The 18,748-nt window shown below is 42.6% G+C and overlaps 1 protein-coding gene across 4 annotated transcripts in view; it reads left to right on the plus strand.

Moving 5' to 3' along the window:
- The window catches only part of DPYD (dihydropyrimidine dehydrogenase), a 490,336-nt gene that overhangs the window by 332,010 nt on the left and 139,578 nt on the right, over positions 1-18,748 (plus strand). For all 4 annotated transcript variants that reach the window (XM_083510989.1, XM_083510988.1, XM_083510986.1 and 1 more), the window contains one exon: positions 17,307-17,375. In XM_083510989.1, coding sequence (XP_083367115.1) covers positions 17,307-17,375 — 69 coding nt within the window. The remainder of the gene's footprint in view (positions 1-17,306; positions 17,376-18,748) is intronic.

Below are 18,748 nucleotides of genomic sequence, written 5' to 3' on the forward strand. Positions count from 1 at the left end.
AGGATGAGAACAGAAATCGTGCTCCAGCGGTGCAGCGGCAGCAGAAGGCCCCAATAGCTAAAGTGGTCTTCAGGTTAAGAACAGTTTCAGGTTAAGTACAGACCTCCAAAACGAATTGAGTACTTAACCCAAGGGACCACTGTATGTGAAAACAAACAGACAAATAAATAAATAAATAAATAAATAAGAAAAGTCGAAACGGGTGACAGCAGACGCCTTGAAGACTTCAACCCAAAAGCTAGAGGGATGCATGGGAAGGGAAGTTTCCATTCATAGAATTCTAGACTTGGAAGGGACACCAAAGGCCATCTAGTCCAACTCCCTTCAATGCAGGAATCCTTCCCACAGCCATCCCTGGGTGGGCTCAAACCTTCTGGTTAGCAGCCAGATACCGTGACCCATTGTGCCACTGTCTTGTGGAACAAAAAGGCCTGCAAAATCCCTGCTGTTGTAAGTTAGCTCTTCCTTACCCCAGTTTTCCTCCATTTCACAAAGATAAGTTTACTTGGAAAAGGCTGTCACACTGCTTAGCTTGTGATATGCTGGGTCTTTCTTTTTAAGGGATTTGCATTCATTTTCAGTCCCCCATTCCAAAACAATTGTTTCCATCATTGCTACTTTTTAATCCCAAATTTCACACCCAATACGGAACCATTCATCCTGACTCTTGCCAAAAAAATAGGCTGGAGGAAGGGGGAATAAGTTTTTGGCATGCTGCGGTATGTAGAGGGCATGCACAATCATCTTCAATCATTCAGCCCTAGTTTTCTGTAGCTTTATTCTCTGCAATTCTTTACCCTCTCATAAAAATCATATTGAAAGAGCTGCTACTCTCATTTGGCCATTTTGACTATGAGCTGCAGGAATCCATTAATCCAGTAGCTGTCCATTTTAGCTTTGAAATCACAATACTGGTTTCTTGAGGACAGAAATCGATGCTGATATGCACCGTAGCTGATGGTGTTTTTTTTAAAGCAGTTCTATGACAGGCCCATCTGTTGACTATTTGACAAAAGATGGAATTCGGAAGTAACACGGGACTAGTAATGCTCATGAGATAATGGCATGTGGGGGTCTCCTAAGACAACAGAGACAGAACTTACAAGATAGAATAGGAAAAGACATCAATATTGTATCACGCATGGAAGTGAACCCTCTGGATGCTGATTAGCTGAGACGGCAGGGTAGCATGGAATGTAAACGTGCTTTCTCATTGCTTGGAATGTTTGTCGTTCAGCTTCAGTGAGGAATGGGAAAGTTGTCAGAATGGCTGGGATTTAATCCTTACATTTTCTAGGGGAAGGAGCAGTTTTGTGGGACAAACTGTGTCCTGAGCAGAGGAGACAATGACCAGGGGATAATATGTCTGAAGGTGGACTGCAGAAAAAGCAGTGGGCTGAGAAACAGGAACCTGAGGGACGATTGGGCAGCTGAAAAAGTATTGGTTGCATTTAGTGTATAAGGAAGTTATACGTACGAGTTATATTTAGTTTGCTCATTCACTATTAATTAATGGTTTGTATCTACTCCCTTATCCATGAGAAATAGATACTAGTTGTTCTTAAGGAGATCCTTAACCTTTATTCATAAAATCCAGTCACATTCTTGGCATATTTCTTTCTGCCTGTTTGTTCTTCCTCAACTAGTGGGTCCTGCTCAGGACAAACTTCTTAAAACACAATCTTAGCACACAACAAACTGCATTCTGTTTGTTGATGAGGGAGAAATAGAAGTGAAATCTTGATAGCTGCTTTGCTCTGGGTACCTGCAGTTTATTCTAGGAATTCCCACGTTCTCCCTGCTCCTTAACGTGTTCAGGTTAATTGGAGTGGTATATTTTTGACCAAAGGTATTTTGCACGTGTTTAGAGGCCCTTCAGTACTTCACAGATGCTGGAACCTACCAGGCACTGCTTGGCAGAAAAAGATTAATGTACATAGTTGGCTGCAAAGTTTGCTGGGAATGGCTCTTTATGGGTAACAGGTCTGGGCAAAAAATATAAATTTGGATCTTCTTTTTGCTTTCGGCTTCTTCACAGAAGCTTAGTAGCAGCACACATCTCTTTTCCAAATGTGGTTATTTTCCTTTGTGTTTTTCACTTGGGTTTTTGTTTAGTTTTGTTTTTTAGGGGGTAATATGTAGGCTGATCAAGGCTACTGAACTGGAAAAAAGTTAGCACATGCCTGGTGTTCCTTTGCTTTAGTCTTCATATGTTCAGAGCTGAGACCTGGCACTGAAGGCAGCTTCTCTTATTGAGCAAATACTGGCTCAGTTTAAGCACTGAATATTTGGGGAAGGGAGCAGATGGGGATATCCACCTTCAGCTGCAAAGCCCAGCTGTTAAGAGCCCTTTGTTGTGCCGAGCTATCAGTTTGGGCCAAGGAGAGTGTGTGTATGTGCTATTTTCAAATATGTAGAAGGATGCCAGAAATACAAGCTTCCATACTTTTCCTGTGTGCCATTTTTCCCTTTGTGGGCTGGTAGTCTAATACATAATTTCAAATTGTGTGAAGGTAAGGGGGGGGAGTGCCTATTTTTTAGAAACCTCCTGATATATATTTTGTTCTAGGAGGCTTAGTTTGGTCAGAATTGGGTATACACTTCTGGAGTAAACACTAACTACATTACTTCTGGTAAATGAGTCATGATAGCTGCTAGAAGGCCGTGAAAATTTGTGTCCCAGGTTTTTAGACTCATCTACCCATGTGCTAGGGACGCGGGTGGCGCTGTGGGTTAAACCATAGAGCCTAGGACTTGCCGATCAGAAGGTCGGCGGTTCGAATCCCCTTAATGGGGTGAGCTCATATTGCTCGGTTCCTGCTCCTGCCAACCTAGCAGTTCGAAAGCACGTCAAAGTGCAAATAGATAAATAGGTACCGCTCTGGTGGGAAGGTAAACAGTGTTTCCGTGTGCTGCTCTGGTTGGCCAGAAGTGGCTTAGTCATGCTGGCCACATGACCCGGAAGCTGTACGCCGGCTCCCTCGGCCAATAAAGCGAGATGAGCGCCACAACCCCAGAGTCTGTCACGACTGGACCTAATGGTCAGGGGTCCCTTTAACTTTACCTTTACCCATGTACTATCTGAAATGTAAGGGGCCCATTGATTGCCAGATATGAAATAGATTGGCATTATTTTCAGCTCTCCTACGCAGCAAAAAAAATAGTTTCAAAGCAAAAATGTGTCTGGTAAGAATAAATTTTCCAGGTGCACCTGGGCAATTTTGGGGCAGGTATCCCATCTGTGAGGATACTTCACAGAGGATGCCATCAGCTTACAGCAGGCATAGGAAAACTAGGCCCTCCAGATGTTTTGGGACTACAACTCCCATCATCCCTGACCACTGGTCCTGCTAGCTAGGGATCATGGGAGTTGTAGTCCCAAAACATCTGGAGGGCCACATTTGCCTATGCCTGGCTTACAGTGATGGGAGGCAGCATAGGATGATGATGAGAACTGGAATTCACCAGCACCTGCAGAGCCACAGGTTCCCCGTCTCTTGTTTAAATGGTAAAAGAAGACTGCATTGTTCCTGCTTCTTTGCTATTGTGCATGCATCTGTTGCTCTGGATGTTTGCGCCTCATTTTCAGATAAAAATACTGGGGAGGAAATGTGTAGTGAAAGGGGAAAACCCTGGAGATTTCTTTGCCTTCTTGCCTACCTTGTTTTTCAGTGTGTGGTCTCAAGAATCAATAAGGTGTCAGCACCCTGTTGTTAAGTTTTTGCTGCAGGTTATAGTTTAGGTGTTTGAAATATTGTAAAACTAGACATAACCACTTTCCATTAGCTCTTCTGATTGTTCCTTGGCCTCTCCTGTTCCCCCGATACCGAGGCAATATCTTAAAAGTATGCTGTTCCTGCTAGGGTTGGCAAAGTGGGGTGGCCGGCTATTCTGAAGCCATTCAGAATTTTCCATGCTTGGCTGAGTGGGGATGGCTGAGCTGCAAATGGTAAGAATCATTCATTCCACATTCCCTTCTGAGTGAGCATCGTTGTGGTTTTCTTGTTTTTACTCTTTTGCTCTTGCCTCATATGATGATACCGCTTCCTCATCGCCAGTACTTATTTCTCTCAGACTCTTGGCCCTCGACAGCAATGATCTGAAAGAGCAAGAGGAAGAGTTGGTTTGGATGCGTCTCACATGCCCTCCAACATTTCTTCAAACTAACTAACTAACTAATTTACTATTTGTACCCCACCCATCTGACTGGGTTACCCCAGCCACTCTGGGAGGCTTCCAACATATATTAAAATACAATAAAACATTAAACATTAAAACACTTCTCTATACATGGCTGCCTTCAGATGGCCTTAGGGTCAGATGACTCCATACCCTCCAACATTTCTCCAATGAAAATAGGGATATTCTAAGGAAAATTGGGACATTCCAGGGTCAAATCAGAAACCTGGACAGCTTCTGTAAATCTGGGACTGTCTCTGGAAGGTCTGCTTGGAGGGCCTGCTCTCAGCTTGCTGAACCATAGTTTATCAAGCTATGAACAAGCATTGGATCTGCATGCCCTCTCCTTGTTTCATCCCTTCACCGCTGCATCATGCTGGTTAGTTAATGCACATTAAGCACCAGTTCTCTGATTCAAATGGGGACTCAACATGGGGCATGGGGAGGTTATACTTGTATACACAAGGGGCTGGGTTTTTCCTGCAATCTCATTAGCAGAGCAAGGGAGCATTGAGGCTAAACTGTAGATCATGCTTGAATTTGTCTATGGAACACATTTGTCCATGTGCCAGTTCTCCCAATCTCATGAGAGTTGCTGGAGGCAACTGGAAGCCATGTTAGAGCACAGCAAGCAACATTCTGAATAGCAAGCTAATGCTGCCCCAAACCTCTTTCTGCAACAGAGAAATGATGGGATTTTGCAGTGAAACAAGGACTTGTAATTTTAGGGACAGAGAGATTTGTGAAAATTTAGAAATAAATACAGTGGTACCTTGGGTTACAGACGCTTCAGGTTACAGGCGCTTCAGGTTATAGACTCTGCTAACTCAGAAATTGTATCTCAGGTTAAGAACTTTGCTTCAGGATAAGAACAGAAATCATGCGGCGGAGGCACACGACCTCCAGAACAAATTAAGTTCTTAACCCGAGGTACCACTGTACACATATGTAGAATGAAATACTGGCCCCCACCTGTGCTACGCATTTAAATACCACTTTAAACAGTCATGGCTTCCCCCCAAAGAACCATGGGAACTGTAGTTTGTTAATGCTGCTGAGAGTTGTTGGAGACACCTATTCCCCTCACAGAGATACAGTTATCTGAGTGGGTTAAGAACCAATCTCTGTGAGGGGAATAGAGGCCTCCTAACACATCTCAGCACCCTAAACAAACCAGGACCCCCTGTTCAAAGTGGTATGATACTGTTTTAAATGTATAGTGCTCATGGGTACACAATACATTTCACTCAATGAGGAAGACTGTGACCAGGTGTTGTTTTTCTGCTCAGTTTGGTGCCCAAGTGCTAACCATTCAAGGTCCCTAGTCTCCCTTCTTCGGGTATTTTATTTTTTTAACCAGACTTGGGATGGAATGGAAGCCCCACAATAAAGGAGTCCTTCCAAAGGATGAATATCCTATGACAGTACCTCGAACAGAGGACACAAATACTCAGTGCTATTTTTCTAGAAAAAGAGGTGCCAGAACTCAGCATGAGCACATCTCTTGTTCTCTTATAATGATGGTGGCACCCACCTGAGAGGTGCAGGAACTGAGTTTTGGTGATTTCTGGCAGAAAGAAAGCCCTGTGAACACGCTTCTCAAGGGAGGAGTCAAAAGGGATGGTCCAGAGGCCCAGACTCCTCCTACCTGATAAACTATGATTTAGCAAGCCAGCAATGTACATCTTCACGGGGCCAAAGTGTTTGTGTAGTAATTAGCCGCAATTACAAGTCTTCGGTTCTATATTCGGAAATGGCATGGCCCTCCACTAAAAGCTTACAGTCAGGAATTGAGCAGAATGTAGCAAACATCTCAAGGAGTTGCCAAAAACATCCCAAATAAAGATGTGTTCATTTTGATCATAAATGGAAAACCAAGCCTGCAGCCAGCAGTAAATGGACAAGGCAGGAAATGAAGGCTTTAATGAAGAGTAGCTTTGATGGGCTGAAGGCAAATTAAGGCAAATTTACAGCAAGCGTGCAGATTTGAACAGGAGAGAAGATTAAAAAAACCTAAAGAGGAAGGGCAGGGTATGGAAATGGTAACAAAGAAAGAGGAGATATGGGAGGGGGGAAGTGTGGCATTGTTACTGTAAAAACAGCAGTCTTGTAGCTTTTTTATATATATAAAAAAGTAATAAATTTATGGTGGTGGACTGTAGTCCATGAAAGCTTATGGTGTAATATATTTGTTAGTCTTCAAAGTACCACAAGACACTGCGTATGTTTTGCAGCAACAGACTTGACACAGCTGCCCCCTCTGGAAATTGCTGCAATAGTTGTCATGGTACAGAGCCTAGCAAAGAAACATTTCAGCCTTGCAGAACTGACCTTAATCTGGCTATTCTTGAATAAATAGGTTTGAAGGTGGACTCCGGTGTGAACCCACAGAATTGCAATTTACAGTATTAAGAAGTTCTAGCACCTGTGGCTTAGATAATGGATTTTTATATCTCACATGTTAATTGGTTCCCCAGTGCCAGGGTGTTTGTGCTGCCATGCCAGCACTGCTTTCAGAAGGGCCACCGTTAAACTTTTGCATCGCTGTCACTTTCGGCACTTTCATTTCCCTCTGACACCACCACTCTCAGTCCCCTTTCCCCAACTCTGTGACTTAGGATAATACTCCATGCATCTGATGAAGTAGGACTCATGTCCACAAACACTTATGCCACAATAAAGCTGCCAGTCTTTTGAGGTGCTACAAAACCCCTTTGTTATAGTTGCCTTTGGTTTCCAGTACTTCCACTGGGAATGTTCAATGCTGCCGTCTTCTTAGCAGCTCAGCGCCTTACCTTGTTGCTAGATTAAAATTGGCACCACTTGATCTTCTCTGCTTTGCATGTGCACAGAGGCTCGTGCTGGCCATCCCTGAGACGCAGCCCAAGGAGGGTTACTGTAATGCAATGCTGGTTGCATGCTCCCCATTTCCTGCACTCAGATGAAACGTCCCTGATTTAGCCTTTGTTGTTTGCCATTCCCATTCTGTGTTCTCTGCCCCACTGTGAACAAACGCCAACATGCTTGCACTGAGGGCTGCTGCTATCCGAGATTATTTGCCCGCCGGAAGGATGTTTGCTTTATTAAAAACAAACAACGGCGGCAGCGAAAGATCCGCTGCATCTCAATCTGGTCGGGCAGCGGACAGTGCCACAAAGCGACAGATGAGCAAGCAGCCAAAAGAAAAGGGAAAGAGGGAATGGGGGGGGGGGGAGGAAAGCCAAGAAGGCTTCTAGGCATAAACAGATGTGTAATTTGTTACAAGAGAATCTACCACTCACGTTCAATTATTAAAAGGTTTGCATGTGTGCAATTTCCCCTGCTGCAGAAGCAGCAAGTCTTAAATGCAGGTTGTGGATCAAAACAAAAGAAGGAAAGAAGTGGTTAAATTGCTTACTGGCCCCACTCTGGGTTTATTTATTTATTTTTAATTCCCCCTCCCCAGAGAGAGAGAGAGAGAGAGAAGAGGCTTGCAGGACAGTAATGTCAAGACATCCTGCATTACTTGTGTCTATCTCTATGCAGAATCTTTTTCAGCAAGGCGGCATCGAAAGAATAGATTTATGGACTTGGAGGTACATTGTTTAGTATGTCCATATCCATCTAGATTGACAGTTTCTACAGACTTGAATTTCCCAGGGGAGCGCAGCGTTACTGGTGTCAGTGGATGGCATCATTTACTTCAATGCTCCATTATTAAATTGATAACAAGATAATTCCTCTGCTTCTCACAGACATGACAGGGTTTACAATGGTTAACTCTCTTATTGCATGGGATTTGAAGCTGTAAGAGGGTTTTAATAAGAAGCTTATTTTTTATTTCAATCCAGTGACGAATCAAAATTCCAAGGGAAAAACACAATATGTTTTTTTTTTAGAAAAAAGGTCCACAAGGCAGCCATACTTGCAAGGGGGGGGGGTTGCAACATCTGTCTTGCCCCCATTTCAAAGAGCTTGACTCTTTCTATTATGTCCATACATCTACGGATAGCACTCATGGTCCACGAATGTAGCAAGCTAAAATTATTCCATATGATAAATGAGCTTTCTCAATGTGCAAATGTTAAAACAGCTTGTTTACATGGACTAGATGATGAGTAGTAAAGTAAATTATCAGATGCAGCGTTCCTTGTATAGGAGCAAAATCTGCCCGTACAATAAAGCAGGCATATAGACTTCCCTTTTTAACTATGCTTCATCCCATCTATTAATGGGTACCAGCAGAGAAGGTAAATCTGTACTGACCCATCCACAGCAGCTGTCTACATGCTGCTAGGCTGGCTTGCATGTCTCAGAGCCATAAACAGAGAAGCCATTCATTTTTAACCCTTTCCTTTGTAAACACCAAGGACTTGAAACTTAAGGAGAAAAGATAGCGAATGTTACAGTTGTACTGGGTATGCCGATGGAAGCAATATTCCATGGTTTGTCCAGCCAAATTAAAAGGAAGGATGTCGCTCAAAGATTTAACACAAATGCACCACATTTCGAGCAGGAAATGTAAACGAATATAAAAAGGTAAAGGGACCCCTGACCATTAGGTCCAGTCATGGCTGACTCTGGGGTTGCGGCACTCATCTCGCTTTATTGGCTGAGGGAGCCGGCATACAGCTTCCGGGTCATGTGGCCAGCATGACTTAAGCCGCTTCTGGTGAACCAGAACAGCACATGGAAATGCCGTTTACCTTCCCGCTGGAGCAGTACCTATTTATCTACTTGCACTTTAGACGTGCTTTTGAACTGCTAGGTTGGCAGGAGCAATGGGAGCTCACCCCATCGGGGGGGATTCGAACCGCCGACCTTCTGATCGGCAAGTCCTAGGCTCTGTGGTTTAACCCACAGCGCCACCCGTGTCCCGTAAAAGAATACAATGCCCCTCTAATTCCTCTGGGCACTTTTGGCTTTCATGTTGTTGTTGTTTTAAAAAAATCATTTTAGACTTCTTTGTAAAGCTTCATTACTAGTGAATTATATTCAAAGCAAGTATTTCAATTGAAGATTTGGGGGGGGGGGGGCGGGGAGGAAGCAAACCAGCATCTCAGCATTTATAATGCAAAGGCACACACCTAATGAAAAGGAGGACAATATCAGTCAGCAGTTTGTCTTTCTTTCTGTGCTCTGAGGGAGTTGTAAAATAACATGCAAGAACTGCGGGGATGTATCTTGGTAGTGTCTTTCGGAGAACAACAATTACTAATGCCTTCATTATTATACAGTAATTGTAAGCGTAGCTTAGGATGCTGTAATCTAATGCCAAGCATTCATCTTATTGTTTCACACGCACCCGAGCCGTGCTTTATTGAAAAGCTTTCTCTTTTTCCCAAAGTTTTGGTTTGCACAATAGAGAACATTTTGCATGTCTCCTATTACTATCTCATTTATCTCATTTTATTGTTATTTTGGTGGGCCGGGACAAAGCGTGGAAATGTTCTCAAATAAATATCCCATAGAGAATGCTCTTCATAATATGTGCTATCCAGAGACGAGATTATGGGCAGTGCAAGATTTAGTAGCTGTATCCATCGAAATGGTTTCAGTCTATAAAATACAAAAGTGAACGAGAGCTGCAGACGGCCTGCATGCAGTGCTCTTGTGGAGCTTCCATTCATTTGAAAGTGGTGCTCTTGTACAGCACCCATCTATTTAAAATATTCTAAGTCCTTTCTGGTGGCTGGTCTTGAAAAGTTCACTGGGGTTTCCATGCAAGACTTCAGTGGGCAGCATCTGAGGCCTCAGCAGAATCTGAGGTCTTTGGGTTAGCAATCCGTTTTGTCCATTGCCCCCTTCCCTGGTTCACCTTATTACACTTATCCAGTAGCAGCGGAGATGACCCAATATACTTTGAAGTTCTCAGGGATGCATGTACACACACACCAAATATGGTTACTTCAATGACCCCCTGAATGTGTTTCATAAATATCTGGACAGAGACATCTTTGCTTCAGTTGCCTATGTTCTAGTAGCCTCTGGCTGGATTACTGCACAGCACTACAAATGGGACTGCCTTTGAAGACTGCTGGAAAACTTCAGCTAGTGCAGAAAGTCATAGTGATGATACATAACACTAGTTCCGGCCTGACTGCCAGATACAGTGGACACTTGGGTTGCGAACGTGATCCATGCGGGAAGCACGTTCGCAATCCGCAGTGTCCGCAACCCGCAGCGCTGCGTCTGCGCACGCATGGGTCGCAGTTCAGCGCTTCTGTGCCTGCGCAAAGCGTGATTTAATGCTTCTGTGCATGTGCAAGCGCTGAAACCCGGCAGTAACCCATTCCGGTACTTCCGGGTTTGGGGCGGTGCACAACCCGAAATCACGCAACCCGAAGTGTCTGTAACCCGAGGTATGACTGTAGTTTCAATTAACAGTGCTGGTTTTGACCCTCAAAGCCCTGTATCATTAGACATGGTTTTGAATTGTGAATGTGAATCATGTAAATAATAATAATAATAATAATAATAATAATAATAATAATAATACCCACCCATCTGACTGGGTTGCCTCAGCCACTCTGGTCTCTGTTCTATTCCAACAAATATAAAAGCATACTACAACATCAATCATTAAAAACTTCCCTATACAGGGCTGCCTTCAGGTGTCTTCTAAAAGTTGTATAGTTATTTATCTCATTGATATCTACTTTTGGGAGGAGTGGGCAAATCAACCACGCAATTTGGGCTTATATAACACACACACACAGAGAGAGAGAGAGAGATATTGATTCCACACCCTTTTCAAATTTCACCCCTATATGCATTGATGTTTGGGTAGGGCAAGTATGCCTGGTGGACAGAGCAGAAAAGTGAGTCTGGCTCCTTCACTGTGCCTATGGAGAAGTTAATGGAGAGTGTTGTCTGAACTGGCCAGAAAAAAAGCTTTAAAATATGCTCCATTAGAAATATAGGAAAATGCATTTATCAAAAGGGAAAGGAGAAGAAAAGTACACTTGAACATGTCCTGCCAGTTTTTCTCCCACATAATATCATGAGAAAAACTGATCTTTTCGTATAAGCGCTTTTCATATAAGAATAGACAGTGGCTTGTAAATAAGCCTCTTAGAAAGGAAATGAATAGCTTCTACTGTTATGAACACCCTAGATGCATAATAGATTGAAAGTACTGTATAGGGTTTCTTTTCCATCACTGCTGATGTCACATGAACATATAAACGTGAAATGAGAGGCCAGTTTTGAAATAGTTTGTTTCCAGTAGAAGACACTATTTTCAACATATATATATCATTGATTTTGAAAGTGAATACTTTAAAATTAGTTATCTTAGTTAAGAATAGTCAAAGCATTGCGTCTCCTGTATCACTTCCACGTTTTTTGAAACTCAGCTTTTTCAGATTTCACAGAAAACCATTGATGATACAAAAATCATCTTCATGGCAGGAAGGGTTGGAGGTGGGTCTGGGTAAGGCATCCTTGAGATGGAACACTTCAGGCTGCTTTGGACTGTAGTAGGTTCCTCGAGGTCTTTTGTTGCCATGGGGCACTCTGGGGGGCCACAGTCTCTTGCTCCAAAGAGGTCACTCCACAGACTAGCTCGGAATGGGATGCACACACCTTCCTTACCCAAAGACTTTGATGAAATTTGCCTCCTCTCTCCCCAAACCACTGGAACGCCCCTGCCCGCAATATTCACCGCCATAAATGGGGTGGCAAATTCTGAAGGACCCTTTTTTATTTAACCCCGTGCAAATTTAAGCATGCTTTCTATCTCTGATATTGGGAACTGCAAGTCTACTATTTTGGAAAGAAGGCTTTGCCGACCACTAAATACTTACGAAATAACATTCCATCTGTTCTCTAACTCTAGAAGGGCCTTCACATAAAAAATGCAGCATTATAAAAGGATATTGTTTGCATAATTGACATTTTGTTCCTCTCGTGTGTTTTTCAAGGTTGAATAAAATGCAGCACGCAGCAGTGATTGATCATGTTTAATCAAGGAAACATTTGCAGTGGTTAGCAAAACCAAAAAACCAAGAAAGGTTAACTTTTTGTACATGGATAGCAGATGCTAGTAACATGTTTTGCATATCTACATTATTTTTTTTCCAAGGCAGGCCTGTTTTGCTTAGTGTGCCTATTTTAACCCAAGCACCCAACCCATTGATTTTTGTCCCCACAAATCTAATGTTTCCAAAAGGAAACTCCTAAGCACACTGTGCATGGCAGCACAACTTCTGGTGCAGCTCACTCCAACTCTGGACTCTCATACAAAGATGTGGCAATCGCACTCTGCAACCCCTTGGCACCCAAGTACCGGTATGCCAAGAGGAGAGGAGTCATTGGATCCCTCTCTCAGAGATGAAGGTGGATATTAACACATTAATATCAGGGAATTCAAGGCATCGTGCATGGGGCTTCCATGTATATTCAGACCTGCTTTACTTCAGCCAGGTGATCGCACTATGTGTCCTCAGGCCATAGCCAAGTAAAGGGAACACCTGTGTGCATTGCAATGCACTCAGCACTATACACATCTGACTGAATGCTCAAATGGGAGATACAGAAAAAGGAAAAAAAAATCTCAGTAGTTCCTGCTTGTCTGCACTGTGCAGATGGTTCAGTTCTGGGATTGAAATGCTACAGGTTACCTATGAAAGCCTTAAGCAAGACAAATCCCCTGGCCAGATCTAATGGTGAGCTGCCTTTCTCTTGTAGGGCAAATAGCTTTAGCCATTTGGTCCAAATCCTCCTGCTGTGCAACTCTGCTTAGCCTGTAGATTGTGTGTGAGAGGGGAGGAAGTATACCTTTTGTCATTACTCTATCCTGGGACCACCAGTTCACGTGTAGTCTGAGTTGCACGATGAGCACTTCTGCACAATCCAGTCTCAGGATGCACTGTTCATTTCTGTGCATAGGACCTATGTGGATCGTGTGGATTCTTTTGTTATTGCTTTAAATCTGACTTTCCATTATTATTATTATTATTATTATTATTATTATTATTATTATTATCATCATTTATACCCCGGCTGGTTTTCCCAGCCACTCTGGGCGACTTTCAACAGAATATTAAAATACAATTAAAAGCTTCCCTAAACAGGGCTGCCTTCAGATGTCTTCTAAAAGTCTGGTTGTTATTGTTCTCTTTGACATCTGGTGAGAGGGCATTCCACAGGGCGGGTGCTACTACCGAGAAGGCCCTCTGCCTGGTTCCCTGTAACTTGGCTTCTCACAGCGAGGGAACTGCCAGAAGGCCCTCAGCACTGGACCTCAGTGTCCGGGCGGAACGATGGGGGTGGAGACGCTCCTTCAGGTTTAGGGCTTTAAAGGTGAGCACCAACACTTTGAATTGTTCTCATAAACGTGTGTTTGTCAAGGGAGTTGCTACAGTTAATAACACACACACACAAAAACCCTGCAACTGTAGGATAAAAACAAACCAGAACGGCACAGAATAACATGATATAACAAAAGTGCCTCACTGAAACATGCAGGCAATTAAAAGCTCCTAAAGAGGGTGAAGTTACTTCCTACCCTAGTGCCACTAGCAGATATTTCATTTACTTCATATTGTAATGGGAACTTGATTAATGCGTTCTGAAACTGGAACAACCATCCAAAAAAATCCACACCTATCTGAATTTTGTGATATATTTCTCCACACACAACCCAAAAAGTGTACAAAAGTGCATATATTAGGGGAAGCGTCCATAAATGATGTATATATTTATGTATTATATTACAGAAAAATACTTTGCAAAAAAATGTGAATATTAGAAGGACTGCATTCTAAAATGCTGACAATTTTTTTGACTTTTTTTTAAAAAAAGAAGGCACAAAATGATGCAGAAACATGGTAAGCCAATAAGGCGGAGTCTGGTTATTGGACCTGAGCATTTCTTGTCTGCCGACTGAGGAGAAAAGCTGTCTAGTGTTTGTAGCTCAGTTGGCTGCAGAGCAAACCCTCCTTCCCCCCTTCCTTTTCATACTGTTTTGAGTTAATTTTGTCTTAACCATGTTTTTCTTCCTGTGCATGCTGCATTTGTCTTTGCTATGGTTTCCCAATGGTTGCCATATTCTGAGCCGGTAAGGAATTTTTGCAAACAGATTGGGCCCATTGGGTGGTTTTGCTTTCCTCATAGCAAAATGTCACAACTTTTTGGGTATGGAATTCTAGTCATCTACCGTAGGTTTGCGTGAAGTGATGCATCACCCCCAACCTAAAGCAAGTGTGAACTCAGGGTACCCTATTAGCGGGATCTAGATGGAAGTTTCTGTTCAGAAGCCAACTGTTGGGCAGATGGGCCATGGTGCTTCTAGCGGTGGCCTGGGTGTGGCTACCTTGGTAGATTAGTGTCTTGGGGAGTCCACAATCCTTGGCACAACCCTGTTCTTAATTTCAGCCCTCCAGTAGCCAATGCCTGAGCCAAAGTCCACCTACATCTGTAATCAATAAAGTAGTGGCCATTTTTTATCCCAGATCAAGCCTTGTCAAGTTTGTTCCTTTACAACATAGCTACTACCTTTGCAAAGGGGTTTAGGGTGCTGTGACTGGGCCACAGTGCATTATTTTTTTAAGTCACTGATTAGCCTTAGCTTGTCCTGTCCTATCCCCCTGCCATTTCCTTAAAGTTGTGTAATGGTCTCATTAGCAAGAAATTTAGGGTGGTGGGACCCCTCCTTTACAGGGCCACCATGCAGCCAGATTCTTTATTGCAAGAACCTGGATAAAAGTCTCCAGTGAAGATCTCTGGACAGGTATGAACAGAAGGGAGGGGGGATTTCTTCCGGTAACTTGGCCCCAATTCATTTAAGGCTTTACATTAGGCTTTGTCCAGATGGCTTGGACTACAACTCCTATCAGCCTCAGCCAGGGAATGCTAGCTGGGGCTGATAGGATTGGATAGACTTCTGCAAACATCAGCTAGGCAAAGGCTGTTTTAAAGGCTTTTAGCACCCAGACTGCCAACCTAGCAGTTCGAAAGCACGCCAAAAAGTGCAAGCAAATAAATAGGTACCACTCCAGCAGGAAGGTAAATGGCGTTTCCATGCGCTGCTCTGGTTTCAGTGTTCCGAAGCGGCTTAGTCATGCTGGCCACATGACTCGGAAAAACTCTCTGTGGACAAACGCCGGATCCCTCGGCCTGTAAAGTGAGATGAGTGCCGCAACCCCAGAGTCATCTCCTTTACCTTTATCTTTTAGCACCCCTTTGAATTGGGCCTAGACTAGAAGCTTTTTTGGGTGTCTGTAAAGAATAGAAGGACAGTTAACAGATAGCACATTAAGAATAAAGTTATTTGAAAATTAGGACACTCTCTTAACTGAACACATGTCAGTAATCCAATTAAGCATCTCTCCCTACAACCTGCCACCACCTACCTTCCTTTGAAAGAAGGGGTTTTGGACAGCACTGTCAGTCACAATTATCTCCACATGGAAAGTTTTAAGCCTAATGTTTGAGATAATTTTGCTATAAAACGGAAATCTGCATCTCCCTCATATACACACAATGAAGCTGCAGAAGATACCGCCTTTTGTTGCTTTCAGATAATAACATAGTCTGGCACCATCACAGTTTCTTACAGCAAATAAACTATAGTAGATGACAGATTTATTAGTTATTGTGCCTCACTCAATTTGAGACAAATATTGGGGGTGCAGCGGCAGAAGATATGCATGTTGTGGCAAGAACAGAGTCCCACGACACTGTGAAGATTAAGAATTTTATTGTGGCATAATTGTAGGCACATCACTTTGTTCTTTGTGTGAGCTGTTATCCTTAGCTGATAAGTGTATATGTGCGTGAATGTATCATATTCAGATACCTATCAACTGAGGATAACAGTTCTTGCATGTAACAGGCTGGCCCCAAACCAAAAATGCCCAAGGTAAGGAACATCACTGGCACCCTCCCTCCAGCCATTTAATTTTTAACACCTTATATTTGATTGAATTGTAGCCTGTGCCATTGTTTTGAATACACATTGTGTATGCATGATTCATCCCTGCCACGTAAGGTGATAAATTTGCATTGATGCATCTGACTGCAGTCGCTCTTGTGCATGCCATTTGTTAAAGCCCATACAAATAATAATTTTAAAGAAGTTAACACAGTATTGGCCACCTACAGTATGTCAGTACCGCCAGCTTTACAAAGTGAAGGTGAATTGCTTGTGCAAATTGCTTCCAGCTGCTCAATAGTTGACAGAGTGGATAGTGGAGGGACAATTTGGGGCAGGTGCCTCCTGAGCTTGACACTCGGAGAGTTGATTGTGTCTCTCCCCCCCCCTAAATCTATTGATATGTGAGTGTGAATTCACATATACATCCATATGGGGGGGGGGGGGAGTTGTAATCAGTGGGACCGTGCAAGGAGTGGTTGAAATCTAATGCATTTCTGTACAGAGACCGGATGTATACAAGATGAGAATGTGACCCATTCGAAACTCCAGTTACTGTTGGAAACTGCTTGTCTGACTCTGCGAATTTGCACCTATAGAGATGAAGTTGCTGGTTTTTTGAGTTGCCGTCAATTTCCTTTGTATCTCCCTAATGTCACCTTTTGGAAACCTATGTGCTTGTGCAATATTTAGAGACTCTTTGCACATTACATTATTTCCTTACATGGAGATGATTTCTAAGGAGGAATACTCCACTGTATTGGAGAGAAAATTCTCATACAAATTTTCCTGTCTCCAGCTTGCTTGCAAAAATTCAATTTTGTTTTCTGTTAGTTTTATCTTATTTATTTACTTGTCTCCAACATTCCTGATATAGGTGCTGCCAAATTTAAGGTTTTTGTGGGGGTTTTTAAGATAGCTGTTAAGATATTGAATTTGGCACGTTTACATTTAACAGAATTCCAATGGAAAAGGCCGATGTGTTGAGGAATTGTTGGGGAGGGGGTGTTAAATAGCCATCTGATTTCAGGTTGGTTTTGCTGGAAGATTGTTACTTGCCCCACAGTGCCTCCCAGTCCCATTCATGCCCAACATTCATTGTCTTTTATCACAATGAGTTTTTAAAAATAAATAAATCCCCAGACTGCTGTATTGCAGTTATAACAACAAAATAGGATCAGAAGAGGGTTAGAAGCAGAAACATTGCAATATATGCAGAAGGTATTATTCAGGAATACAGCATTGTATAAACCAATACTTATCTTTTCAGATTGTCATCGCCAGTATCATGTGCAGCTATAATAAAGACGATTGGACTGAACTTTCCAAAGTGGCTGAGGTAATGGCCTCTTAATATGCTTTCTCATCCTATTCCCTCTCCCTCCCTTCCTCTCTCTTACCCTTTTTACTTTTTTATTCCATGAGAGAGATTGCGAAAGAAAGGAAATTCCAACCAAAAAACCAAGAGCTTAAGACATATCCATTATTGCTTGTTTCTTCTGTGTTTTCATTAAAATGATAGAAATGTAAATTAAATGACTCTATTGCATAGAAGCGGTCCCCTGGACTTTTCATTCTACCTGAAAATTCTTTAGCCTTTGAATCTCTACACTTTTTATTTGCATTTTAAGCAACCCGCATATTATGACGGATGCCCTGATAAAATTTAATTCTACCTTTGAGAACCTAACTTGATCTTACCTTGCCTTCAGGCACTCTAGTTTGACAGCACCAGAAGAAATTTTGAATATAAAACTCTTGAATATTTAAAGTATAAAAGGCTCATTTAATGCTGTTCTGCTTCTAATACAGATTTGCAAAAGAGAGGAAAAAAGTGGCGGTGGGACAAAAGCTATTGTACATAATGGCAGTTTGTTGGTTTTCCTATAAAATAAATACCTACTTGTACAAATGAAAACATCTTGGTCAAGCACCTGGAATTTTATCTCTCTCTCTCTCTCTCTCTCTCTCTCTCTCTCTCTCTCTCTCTGTCTTCCTCTGTCTCTCTCTTTAAAGCAAGGTTTATCAAGGTTGTGCAAGAAATACTTTATTAAGGCAGTAATATATAGGCTGAAAGATGCATTGCGTACATCAATGTGTGCGCTGAAATTATAAATGAAGCTGCAAATCTGTCTACTCTTTCCCAGAACTCTAGATATTCAAGTGGTAATTTTTTTTTTCCTGGACTGTTTCACTGCAGACTACAGGTGGGGTTTGCACACTTGAATACATCCATGGGGAGTATGGAGGGAGCTTTCCTGTACATCAAATGCTCGTGTGTGAAGGAGGACTCAGGCTTAGTCTTCCCCTTGATGTTCTCCCCCCCCCCATGAGTAGGTACGATTAAAAAACAAACAAACCACAGAGGAGCATCAAAATACGGACTCTGCCATCTGCAGTGTCAAATGACACGGGACAGGAAAAATGTTGCCGTTTGATTCTGCTGAATGTACCGTTTTAATCTCGCACAGTAATGAAACTGCGGGTCCTTGGAGAAATAAAGTGAAATATTAGGACCTAATCCAAATCTACAAGTGTGCAGCTGTTGGAGAAATTTAAAAGGTGTTCCTAGACTGGCGTTATCCCTCCCAGAAACCCAAAATAAAAGGATGCAGGCTGCAAGTAAAATGATGGCCCTTAATTGGATAGGGATGGCCTCGAAAATGAGGAGGAGGCTGCTAAGAGCATAATCCAAAGCAATGTTTCTTATAC

This window comes from Podarcis liolepis (assembly GCF_965112155.1).
Source record: "Podarcis liolepis genome assembly, chromosome: 6".
NCBI classification, from domain to species: domain Eukaryota; kingdom Metazoa; phylum Chordata; class Lepidosauria; order Squamata; family Lacertidae; genus Podarcis; species Podarcis liolepis.